At 34.8% G+C, this 13,168-nt stretch overlaps 1 protein-coding gene across 1 annotated transcript in view; it reads left to right on the forward strand.

Moving 5' to 3' along the window:
• DOCK11 (dedicator of cytokinesis 11) overlaps positions 1-13,168 on the forward strand; it is a 1,858,863-nt gene that overhangs the window by 1,322,893 nt on the left and 522,802 nt on the right. Inside the window, exons 43-44 of the mRNA XM_044057487.1 lie at positions 8,834-9,049; positions 9,138-9,195. Coding sequence (XP_043913422.1) covers positions 8,834-9,049; positions 9,138-9,195 — 274 coding nt within the window. The remainder of the gene's footprint in view (positions 1-8,833; positions 9,050-9,137; positions 9,196-13,168) is intronic.

Here is a 13,168-nt window from a genome sequence, read left to right on the forward strand (position 1 = left end):
GTCTGGATTATTATTGTTCTGTTAATGTTGTTAAATGTTTGCTCCCCCTCCAGAAAACCACATTGCTCCATATCTATTAATTTCAGCAACACCTTTGCCATTCTTTTAGCTGCTGTAGACAAAACACTTTATAATCTTGGTTTAACATTCAAATGGGGGTTTATGAAGGTGGGTCTGATGGGTCTTTACTATCTTTGTGTAATACAACCACCACAACTTTCTTACAATATATTTTTCCCCCTCCTTTTCAACTGCCGTTAAACAAAATCTTCAGCTCTTTATCACTTTCTTCCCTAACTTTCACATTTCCCCAGGTATACCATCTTTTCCTGGAGACTTTCATGCAGCTTGATTATACATCACTGTTTTTATCTCATATCCTTTTTTTATAACTGTTTGTTGAGCCTCAGCTGCCTCTAACCTTGGCATAATTAAATGTTCCATAACATTTCCATTTGTGATCTTTCTTGATTTCAACATTTCGGAAAGCCACGGTGGTACAGCGGTAGCATTGTTGCCTCACAGCAAGAGGTTCTCCTGTTCAATTCTCGGCTGGAGTGCCTTCTGTATGGAGTCTGCATGTTCTCCCCACAGTCGAGTGGCCTCCGAAAGACATGCATGAATGGGTGTGCCTTCGCTGAAGGTTGGGCGACAGGCTGGCAACTCGGCACCATAAAAATTGACTGCCAATCATTAGCAGACCGGAGTTCCACTGTGGCGACCCCTAACCGGGAAAAAGCTGAAAAGACAAACAAACTTGATTTCAACATTTCTCTGCTTTGTACAAATTTTCATAAAAATTCTGAAATACCTCTAATACCTTTTAGAATCGCTGGTTATTTTTTCTTGTTATAGGTTCCCCTAAGTTTGGCAACATGCCCTTTCTAGTTTCTGCTGCCTAAGTCATTGTGCTAAATATGTTTGTGCTTTGGAGTTATTTTACAAAACAGTTATCTTTCTAAATGCATGCATATTATCCAAATATTCCCTTATTTTCTCTTAAGCACTCTGCAGTTGTGCCTTTTCTTGTTGTGTCAGATTCCCCTTATTCTGCAATACATGTCAGCCCCTCTAAATAATCTCTGTTATTTCTTAACTATGTCTATTTCTGTTTTGTTACTACTCTATTTTAAAATCCATTTTCATTTTATCTCACTTACTAGTTACCACATCTGAATACATTTCTATCTTTTCTAATAAGAGGTAGGTGGGAAAGCACCAGTGTCTCATTTTTACTTCATTACTCTGCATTTCTGTTTTAGATTTTTTTCAGATGAATGATCTGAAGTAATTATTGGATGTGTGTCGAAGCTTTAAATTAAATGCACATGTTCCTGTGAAGTATAATTTCTGTCCAAAGCAGTCTAACCCAGTTATTGTACCTTGGGGAATACTATGTAAATTCTATCTGTGTTGCTAGTATTGAATTAATTTCTTCCATACCAATATTTTCATAAATGTCTTCAGAATGTGCCCTTTTTTGTTATATTTTCCCCTCTTGCCTCCCTGATTCATCCTCACTATCACAAATCAATTTCTAGTCTTTTCCTATAAGTAATATCACCTGCTGAAAGCTGATTATTTCTCCCAAGAGTTTATTAAGCTCCATAATAGTAGTTTTTGGTGGAATGTAAATACAGGATGGTCTAATCCTCATTTCATGCTATTAGCCCCTTACTACTGCAAATCTCCAATTGTTGTCTTTTTTTCTTCTTCATATCGCTATTGGAACCCCTCTAACAATAAGTATTACTACTCCTCTTTTTCTTTGTCCCTGAAATTTTGTTGAATATCCATCCCAAAATACTTTCTTTGTCAAATTCACGTGCTGATTTGATTTCAAATGTTTTTCCTGCAGCACTGCAATTTGCACTCTCCATTGCTTAATATATTTCACTGCTTTTTCATTTTTGTCTATACCTGTAAGACCATTTACATCCCAAGGTAAATATGGATAGTTTTGCCATTATGATAAATGTATTGTTCCTACTTATTATACATATTTTTTGTAATGTGTATCTCGAACTTTTGCCTTACAAGCGCCCACCAGTTTTGTCACATTTTTCAAAACTTGTTATTTTAATGAAAAGCTAATACATTTTCAGAACAATCCCTTCCCCAATTAACTTAGAACAAACACACAAAACTATGCAAATCTTCAAAAAATTAAGCAAAACCCACCAGATAGGAACAATTGCCCCAAATCAACAGCTATACCCACAGGCATTACCTAACCTAAAATGAAGGTTATCCATGTTAAAGCATGTTACAACCTATGTTCCCATTTACAATGATTGGTGTCTGTTCTTTACTTATCTGTATTCCTCTCCCAAATGTAAAACTTGTATAGTTTCATAAAACATTAACTTGTAACCCTAAGAAAAAGTGCACTGCCTATCTCTGAATAAAACTAAATTGTACACTGCTCTATTAAATGCATCAAACTAGTCAGGCTGCTATGGAGATTGCTTTCTCTTATTCACTTCTCTTAATTTCAAACTTTATTTTTCACAGAACTGCTTGTCCTTGTATGTTTACATTTTGCAATGTATTCAGCAAAGAGTGCTCAGAACTCCCAGCGTTAATTAGTTACACCTGCAGACAGCTCATGTCCATGCAAAAGTAGTCCTCAATAAAGATAAAACAGCTAACATCTCAGCAGATGCATGAATGAATTGTTGTAAATTTCCCTCAGAACAGAATGTATAACTGCCTTCGGCTGTAGACTTCTTCACTCCCACTGAAAACATTTATTAATGGAAATCAAAACAAGCTAATGTATTTCTAGCTGTAAGGAACTTAGCATTTTTCATGACTTTCATCATTTTGTCTTACATTTCAAATGTACCTGCTTTCAAAAATCCCTTGTTTATTGCTTAAGCCAAGGGACTCCAACCTTGTAGAAACAAGAGAAATTGTATTAATTATGTAGTCTTTCAATGTTTCATTTATTTTAATGACCTCAAAGAACATTTGATTTTTTTTCTATAAATTACTAGAACCCTTCTATTGTATTAAAGCTGAAGCTAGAACTTTTTTTTGTGCTGAACTGCATGTTTCTTCCTAGCCAATGTTTTCTCTCCATCTTTTCCAGTTGATTTTTTTACAGATTAATTTTTTTTTTGCTGACATCCAGGCAGTGTACTTACAATCCAGTAACTGAATTTTACCCAAAATGACAGTCTCGCTGACCGTTATTTCTCAGTTTCTGTATTCACACAGGGGAAGCTGAAATTAAGCTGTTGATCAGTTTTCAGCAATCTTGGAAGTCAACTCACCTAACATTTTTTTTCCAAACAGCTTCATTGAATACTTGCGACATAGGCAAATTTACTGTAGTTGGTTTAGATTTTGACTTCCATTTTCTAGTAATTGCATTTTTAGCAGCCACCATTATTAGACACAGCAAAGCCTTACCATGTCTAAGCAATTCCAATTCTGTATCATAGCTCAGAAAAATGATCATATCTGACATGACTTCATATAAGCCTTCTGCTTTGTCTGACTTAATTTTCCTTAGTGCTGTTCTTACTTCATCTAGGCCGGGCTCTTCTTCCTCTTTTATTGTAGGCTGTGTATGGGTCAATAGAGCTTCTATGGGGTTTTCTTTATTCAGAAGCTGCTGGAAGTGCTCATTCCATCTGCCTTTCATGTCCTGTGGAATGGTGAGCAGCTTGTTGCTGATATCCCTTATGAATCGTGTCAGATGATTATCTTCTTTATCTTTCTTTCTCTCTCTCTTTGCCTTGAAACCTGATAGAATGTCTTTGCTCCATCTGCTGAATCACTTTCCAGAAGCTGGTAGAGTGCCTCTGATGCCTTGTTCTTGGCTATTGCAACTGCTGTCTTAGAGTCTTTGCTAGCCAACCAGTATTTCTTCTTTGTCTGGTCTGTCATTTCTACTTCCCACTTTTTAGTCAACTCCTTCTTTCCTTTGATAAGTTCCTGGACTTCCTGCATTCCACCATCAGTTTTCCTTACGTAACTTACATCCATGACTGACTCTGCCACATATCTGTTACATAGTCTTCACACATGTTGTTTTAAAATACTGCCATTTTTCTTTAGTTCCACTTATTGTCTCATCTTCATGAGGTGCTGCAGCCCTGAATATGTCCTTGAATTCTTGTGCCTTCAAATGTAGCTCATATTTCCTCATTGTAATATTAAACTGTTGAACTATTTGTATTACATAAGTAAGGAATGCAGTACTAGGAAGCAACTGCCATAGTGCAACACTCAGGCCATTCAGCCACATGAATCACAACTCACAAATGACCACATGCAGGACATAAACAGAAACATATAACTTGCCAGAACAGCAGCACACTCATTCAGAAGACGTGGAGGAAACTTCTTATTTTATTAGCCTGGAAACAAAGTTTAAAAGGGTACTGCAGTTTGGAACGGATATTATTTTTGATGAAAAAAATGACATAAGGAACCTTCTTATCCTTGTATTCCTTCTAATTGATGATGATAGTTTCAGCGTAATTGTAATTTAATATTTTACATGCACTGGGTGTGGTGAGTATCTTTTCTTGGGGACAGCTTCAAATCTTTGTAAATACATACTATAACTTAGCTTTGAAAAGTTTTGAAGGGACAACAGAATCGGCAAAAACAGGCTGTAGTACTGAAACCATGCATTTTACTGTAACATTTTCAGGTAGGCTTTGGGCAATTACATTATTATGATGTCACTTAGCTTTTAAGTCACTACTTTTCATTTGGGTTTGAGCAGTCATTTGTGTGGTAATAGAGGCACTTACAAATAGAGGCCTCTGCTTGTCCCTTAAAGCACTTTTATAGTTTACTGTAGTTAATGTAAGACTGTATCAACATGAAACAAGACCAATTACAGGTATTTAATTGTGATTGGAATGTATATATGATGTTGATCAGAGGAAGATAACAGTGCCAGCTGGTTAAGGATATTCATTAAGCACAGACTTATTACCTGAGTTGTCTGATTGTTGACATTTAACGGAGGGTCACTGATATGAGCTTGCATTTATGGTCTGAGAGGCCTTCTTTGGGTTATGCACATTTGGTTAAAATGCTGGTCTTAAATAGTTTGCCATTCTTAAGACTTTGAACAGTAGCATCCTACATGATGACAGTGTTAGACGATATATGCAGATGCAGTGCCCTTGATGTATCATATTAGAAATGGTAGCTTTTGCATAATATTCCAATAGATAAGGTGATTTAAAGGAACACTGAGGAGTAGCAGCAACACTCAGGGGGCCATACTGGAATTCTACTTCCCTGTTTTATTGACATATCTGTACTATACCTGGCCAATGATTAAAAAGAAATGTCATTAAGAATGTGCTTTTTCCTATTCTGTCCAACTCTGCCTTCAGTAATTCTAAGCAAAATGATCAAACTTCATCTGAAGACCATCTACACCCTTTTTTCTACACTGAAGACATCTCATCCCAGGTTTTAATAAAGCTGCTGCTTCAGCTGAGAAGTGAAACATCTTCCATCACAGACCAGTGCTATCTAATATATTAAGTCATCAGTACATTATATTGTGCACACAACAGGCAGTCTCATAAACATTTGCATAATGATAGCGACAATAGTTAAATACAGCATTGAAGAGTGGGTGGCTCGATGGTTTAATCTGAAAACCTAAAAAATCTGGTCAGTTGAATGCATATTTTCTCAAGTGTTTTATCAAAGCCACAGCATGCAAGGAATAATATGCAACCAACTTGTTTCATGCGTGTCATGTGACCAGCTTCTCACTGCTCTCATTCTGCAGCATATGGTATTAAGCAATGTTGTGTAGCAAACATTACAACCATTAGAATGATGAACTAAAATCATTAAAGTCTACATTTAGGGGTAATATTGTTTAAGTTGCAGTGACGTTGTTACCTCACAGCAAGAGGTTCTCCTGTTCAATTCTCGGCTGGAGTGCCTTCTGTGTGGAGTCTGCATGTCCTCCCCGCGATCGAGTGGCCTGCGAAAGACATGCGTGAATGGGCATGCCTTCGCTGAAGGTTGGGCATCGGGCTGCCAACTCGGAACCATAAAAATCGACTGCCAATCATTAGCAGACCGGAGTTCCGCTGTGACGACCCCTAACCGAGAAAAGCCGAAAAGACAAACATTGTTTAAGTTCTCTGAAGCTTATGATACAGTCAGCTACAATTTACTTTTAAACAAACTTTTTGGCATCCCTATGACAGTTTGCCAACTATTTTTATGGTCTTAAGATGTTGGAAAGTATCAAAAATCTGTTTTACAACTGTAGTTCAGTTCTGCTTGGGATCTGCTAAGATACCATATTATGGCTCTTATTTTTTTACCATATTTATATAAAATGTCGGATATCATTCAGTTTAGCAGATGGTAACATGCTGATCTCCATTGCTTCTATTATTAAAAGAAACCTGAAAAACATTGTCACTTCTCTTTAGTTTTGTTGATCATGAGGTAGTAGTTTTGCAAGGAAAACTAAGGCATGGATGGTTGACAGAATGATCCTTCCACCTTCTAGACATCTCTTTAAAATCATTTCCATTCTCAGGATTAGTGCAGTTGAATTGATACTTCACTCAGCTTTTGTTTCGAGAAGCATGACCACTGTTTCTCAAGTAAAATCCAGAATTATCCAAAGAGTGGCATTCTCTCTTGTGGAAACACATTACTAATTAATGTTTTTGAGAATTAGTTTGCTGCACTAGATCCCACGTACCAGAAAATCTGCTAATTTTTATTCATTTTTCCCCAGTGATGCCCACTACTACTTTGTCTTGACTGGCTTTATGTAGAGGAAAACTTAAAATATCACTGATTTAACATAGTCTTTATGGAGCAATGCTATCAATATGCATCCATTCAAGAGACATGCACTGTCATCAATACTGCAGAACTGATGTATCTAAAGGGTAAAATACAAGTAATCTCCGTGGTATCCCCAAATTCTCAAAACAACCCACTAAAGTGTAGTGGGTCTAAAAACAAAACAGTGTAAGAAACTTCTCTGTGTGGAAGATTTTCAGTCCGTATATTTCTAGTTAATCACTGTATATTAATCAGATCAGACAATAGTAGTAGAAGATATAGGATCCAGTCCATTGATGTAGCCATACCGCTGTGCTCCACTCTCATTAGGATGATCATTGACTGTAATGTCTCTTTTGGCATGTACCTGTCCAAAGACTTAGCACAACTGGAATGACCACAATATTTTCTCACTAAAAAACAAGAGCCTAAATCATATAAAATATGCAGACAATCTCAATGCTTTATCTTACTTCTCAGTATCATACAGACTACTAATGCCTGACGTAGAGGGTCTAAACAGATTCTGTCTTGTCAGACCTGTTACAAATTCCTGCATCCAACAGAGTATAAATACCCAATCAAGGGATCTCAATCTCTTTCCCAACATAAGCATAACACATGGGAGGGATAGATATTTATCCCTGAGAATACGGCAAAGTACTTTTCTTAATTTGTTCAAATGAAGTTTGGAGGACTGGATGGGAAACCATAAATTCACTTTTGCCTTAGCACCCACCCACATACCTTATGGAAAGGAACAACAAGTCACGTCCCACATAGTCTTGTTATGCTTGCTCTTGGTTATTCTTGCACAAAATATAAGGGCTAAAAATCTACCATGGGGAATTTAAGGCTAGGCTTCTAATGATCTTCACCAATCTATAGCCTAGTAAGTATCTATGAACTCTACTAACTTAGACAATATAATAAAATAAGTAAAAAATATCTTTAAAAAATGAAGAATAAACTCAGTCTTCAGGGTAAAGTGCCTCTGCGATAAATAATACTGTAATCCACTGAAGAAATCTCGAGGCAACACCATAAACAGCAAAGGAAACTTTAGTCAATAAAACACACAGAACCAAATAATAAAGTGAGCGTTTTCCTTTTCCAAAGAATGCTTCTTCAGACTTAATTATTTCCACAAATGAACCTCCATTTAAATATACAATTAATTAATCATTTAAACAATCAAGAAGCAATATAGTTTTCAAATAGCTATTGGTTGTAATAAGTGTTCAGTGTATTCCTATTATTTCTTTACAGCGCCTCACAAAGTTATGTCATATACCAATATTATAAAAATTTGATTAATAAATAACAATGAACATTCATCTATATATACATATATATATATATATATATATATATATATATATATATATATATATATATATATATATATATAAACCATTGAAAGATATATGTATGTGTGTATGTGTGTTTTATTGAATAAAGTCTCCTTTGCTGTTTATGGTGTTGCCTCGAGATTTCTTCAGTGCAAAACATCTCTTTAGCCAGTTTTGATAGAATGCCAGATAATTTTTCTTATTAGCTTTTTTATTGTCATTATTATAGAATCTAAAATTTATGTTTGAGCAGTGATAATACCACATTCCAAAAGGTGCTTGCATTACAAACACAGAGCATTTGAGTTTAATGTGAAGGCAACAATGCTTATACTTGACAGCTAACTATAATGCTTTTAAGATTATTTTGCTTGGTCAGTGGCATTTTAAGTTATATAATTCAGGGTACATCTCTAGATTATCAGCTTGCTGAATACCAAGCACACCAGGAAACAGCTTCATTAACAGGGACCCTAAACGCCAAAGGATGTAACCAAAAACACCAGGAAACAGCAGGAAGCTGTTTCCTGGTGTTTTTGCTATTTTGTGGTTTAGAGGTAGAGGAACGCTCATCATATCAGCTTGTTGAAACCTGCTAGTCTGCTGTTAGTCAAATAATGATAGTATAATGACCTAAAATGTTTTTAATATAATAAATGTAGGCACTTTTTTTGCAGGGAACTTCTTTTCCGACAGAAGTAAAAGACCTTACCAAGAGGATACGAACAGTGCTTATGGCCACAGCACAAATGAAGGAGCATGAAAAAGACCCTGAGATGCTGGTAGATCTGCAGTACAGTTTAGCAAAGTCATATGCCAGTACTCCAGAGCTAAGGAGAACATGGCTTGAAAGCATGGCCAAAGTCCATGTTAAAAACGGAGACTTTTCAGAGGTGATTGTTCATGCAGCTCTTTGAGTATAATGTAATTCAGATTTGTTTCTTTTTATACTAATATTTTTTTTTTATTTAATCTTCACAGGCTGCAATGTGCTATGTCCATGTGGTTGCTCTTGTTATCGAATTCCTCAATAAAAGAAGTAAGAAGATATTTTTATACTCCATTAAGTATTGCAGTTTTTTTGTGAATGACTAGCTTCACCATAATATAGTCTAACATCTTCCTCAGTACAATTGTATATATGTGAATAACTGTTTGAAGTGTTAATTAAGAAGTACAAGAACTCAACTGCACCCCAGATGACCTTTGTGTTAAACAAGCAGCACAAGCACAGGAGGGACCAGATGGGGAGATTGGGAGCAAGTGGACAATGCCAGCTTATCCATCCTATGGGGAAGGAAGAAGCCTGGGTCACTATAATTTCAATGTGAAGAGCCTAATGAGCCCCATGGTGAAAGCGGTATACAATTTGATCAGGAGGTTGCACATACAAAATAAAGCACTCCTGGACCTTACAAACACAACTATAGCAGAGCTCACAAGGCTGCTGCGGTGGTTGGCTAGTGCACAATAGAAGGAACTTCCAAGCAGCAGTATAATGTTGCACCACAGCCCTAGATCTCCCTACCAGCCCTGGATGTGGGTTGGATAGAACCTGGGGGAAGGTAAGCCAGGTGCATTAGATCTGGAGAGGATATTTTGGAAGCTGACAACCAGCTGTGGGGAGGCAAAAATTTAGTGCAGGAATGCTGATGCAAGTAACTATGAAAATGCATAATGAAAAGCCTCATTCTGAAGAATTACTGAACTGAGATGTACCTTTTACTCAGTGACTCAAAGCACTGATATGAAAATATAAATACAGACTGCATCTTAATATCAAATATCAAATTTAAGGCTACATCTTCAGAAATCAATACTAATTTTCTGATATTAGAAGCTGGTTTTAATATCAGTAGTAAGAAGTGCAAGAACTCCATCAGCATGCCAACTCTCTTGTCACACTGTAGTCTCTAAAATAGGTATGTATAATCAGTGTTATAAAAAAGATGAAAAATATAAAGATACAAAAGGCACATTTCATCTACAATAGAGATAAATCATAACACAACAGGATGTATGGAGCGCAATGTTATTATCTTGCCTGTGTCATGGGTTCATAGGTAAGTACTAGGCTAGCTGCGGACAGTTTTAGGCCTGCCAGTTTTTGTTTTTGTGTTCAACTTAAACTATCCCATTTGGTTAGAGATTTGCCTTACCCATCCCATGTTCGGTTATTATATATTATCTCTAACGCATCTAAGTCATGATAAATGCACATACACTCTGACTATGTCACTCAGTTATAGTAGTAATTTCCACAATATTCAATGTCAGATAACTTTAAAACTTAAACAGAAACATCTGTATTAAAAGCGTCATCTTATACGACCACCATTATGTGCTAAATGTTGTGCTAATGTGTATTTTTAAACAAATTTGTATAACTAGGGTACTGTGATCACAGAAGATCAGCATTCAGTTGGCAACAAAATAAGTGGTATTTTTATCCCTACTTACTATATTTTTTTCTTTTGGTAAACCAGGAAGTAATAGCAAAAAAAAAAAATCAAATGTTACCATGTTCTAAGCATGAATATATAGACGGACATGCCATACCATTATATACTCAGATATTATTTAGCTCCCAACAAGTTGTGGAGTGGAAACGTTCATGTACCTTTATCTTTTTTAATTTACAGTGAAATCAAGAGAACTTAACATTAATGAGTCATGATATTAATAGTGGTTTTGACTCGGTAAACTGGAAATATTTCTTGCTGGCTTTAGAAGAATATGATTTCTCAAGGAACTTCACATACCTTATTAATCTTCTTTATAATTGTTTTGCATATGATAAAATAGGTGCTTTTACTTCTAATTCTATACAGATTTTGAAAGAAACCAAAAAGGATGCCCTCTTTTACCTCTGCTTTTTACCCTATTTATGGAACCATTTGCCAATTTCCTCAGATCAAATAGAGATCTAAAAGGTATTAACATAAATGAGATTTTAAATTCTAAAATTCCGCTGTTTGCTGATGACATCTAACTGACATTAAATGACAATGATAATTCTCTATCTGCAGTTTTCTTAGCAATGGATATATTTCATAGAAAATCTGGTTTAACATTTAATGATGACAAAACAAAAATCCTAGCTGTAAATACAATAAGAATAGACTCAAAAATAAATTCATAAATATAGCATCACAGAGAAGAAGATGATTTTTTTAGGAATAATTATAACAGATAACATTAAAGATATAAATCATAATTATACTAACAGTATAAAAATATAATAAACAAGTAGAATAAAATTTTCTTCACAATGGAAGAGAGGTTATCTATAATCAAAATGATTATCTCAGCAAATAGTCATCTATATTATACAATCACTATCATTACCCCCCCACAAAAAATGTACTAAAAAACTTAACCCTTTAATTTTGAGATTTCTCTGGTATCTCAATAAACCAAGAATTGCTTTAGACCAACCAACCATCATATGAGAGATTGGGTAGCAGGAGGGATAGGCCTCCCAGATTTAGAATTATATTCATTTTATAATCTTTTTATAAACTTGAAACATAATAGCTATTCTAATTATCTCATACTAAATAACAGTCAACATTGGTTATTAAAGGATTACTTTATAGGAAAAAGTCATAAAGAAAGTGACTATTTCACTTCTATGATACTAAACACTTTTTAAAAAAAAAAAAATATGTATAGAAACCTGGCATATATAGCATGGATCTTCCTTATATTTCCTATGGTGTGTACCCAAAATAACATCTCCACCTCAAAGTTAGAAATAATGATCGTATTTAAAGAGAAAAATCTGGTATATTGGTTTCAGTTAGTGACAGATGAAAAGTTACATTCTTTTGATTATATTAAGAATAAATATAATTTAGATAAAGTCGTGACTAGATGTACAATCCTGCAGACAGCATGCAGAAGGGGTAATTCAACTAATGCAACCAAGGATAAGAGATCATATCCCAAAATTAATTGAATATCTAATATTCTTAATGCAACAAAACATATTGGGACATGGTCTCTTATCTAAATTATATAGAGTTGTGAGGAGAGAAACACAAAGTTGCAATGACAATTATTGGAACTATTTTACCCAGATTAATTATAGATCGAGTGAAGAAGATAAAAAAAAAATAATTCTTATGATCTTCTAAACATACAACTTCATCTCTTAGATGGAATCTCTTTACTTGGAAATTTTTGCATAGATCTTTCTTCATACCACATAAAATTGAATTAATGTTTAAGCAGAAATAAGTTTGTTGGACATGTAAACAAGAACTTGAAGCAGATTGGTGACACATGTTTTTTGAGTGTACTGTCTTAACACCTTATTGGAATAACATTAATCTTTTTTTACAGGCCTTTTTTGAATATAAATTTATTTTATCTGAATCACTAACCTTTTTAAAACTCCTATTCCTATGTGTGTTAAAAAATGAAATATCACATTTTATGGTCTATACTATCTATAGCGAGAAAGGTTATAACTCAGAATTGGAAGAACAAATCTACACCCTCCTTCAAAGAATTTATAAATATTGCAGCTGAAGTCTGTCACCTGGAAATCTTTACAATTAAGTCAAGAGCAACCAGGATTACCTCTTGCTAAAATGCATGGACAAAACTTGGAGATTTGCTTGACAGGCAGTAATAACTGCATTTTAGATTTAATGTATTGCATAATAACTTGAATGAATTGATGGTTAATGGACACTCCTGTAAATATTTGTTTTTTTCTTTTGTGTGTGAGGTTTATTTGAAATGTTTTCATTTAGTATATTCACAAATCTCTAACCGTAAAAATTGTTGTGATTATTTCACAAATTAAAAATCAGATAAAAACTTAAAAAAAAGAAAGAAATCTGGAAGTGTTACAGGAAATTGAGACAAAAAAATCCTGAAACCAAAAGATTGAAATTTCATTTTCTTCAACCCTCCACCAACAAAATATAATCTCTGCTGCAGTTCGCCGTCGTATAGATTTTGCTGTCAAGACCATGACCTTTTGGCATTCAAAATGCTTA

The sequence above is a fragment of the Protopterus annectens genome, chromosome 15.part0, assembly GCF_019279795.1.
Source record: "Protopterus annectens isolate FY-2018-M chromosome 15.part0, PAN1.0, whole genome shotgun sequence".
In the NCBI taxonomy this organism is placed as follows: Eukaryota; Metazoa; Chordata; order Ceratodontiformes; family Protopteridae; genus Protopterus; species Protopterus annectens.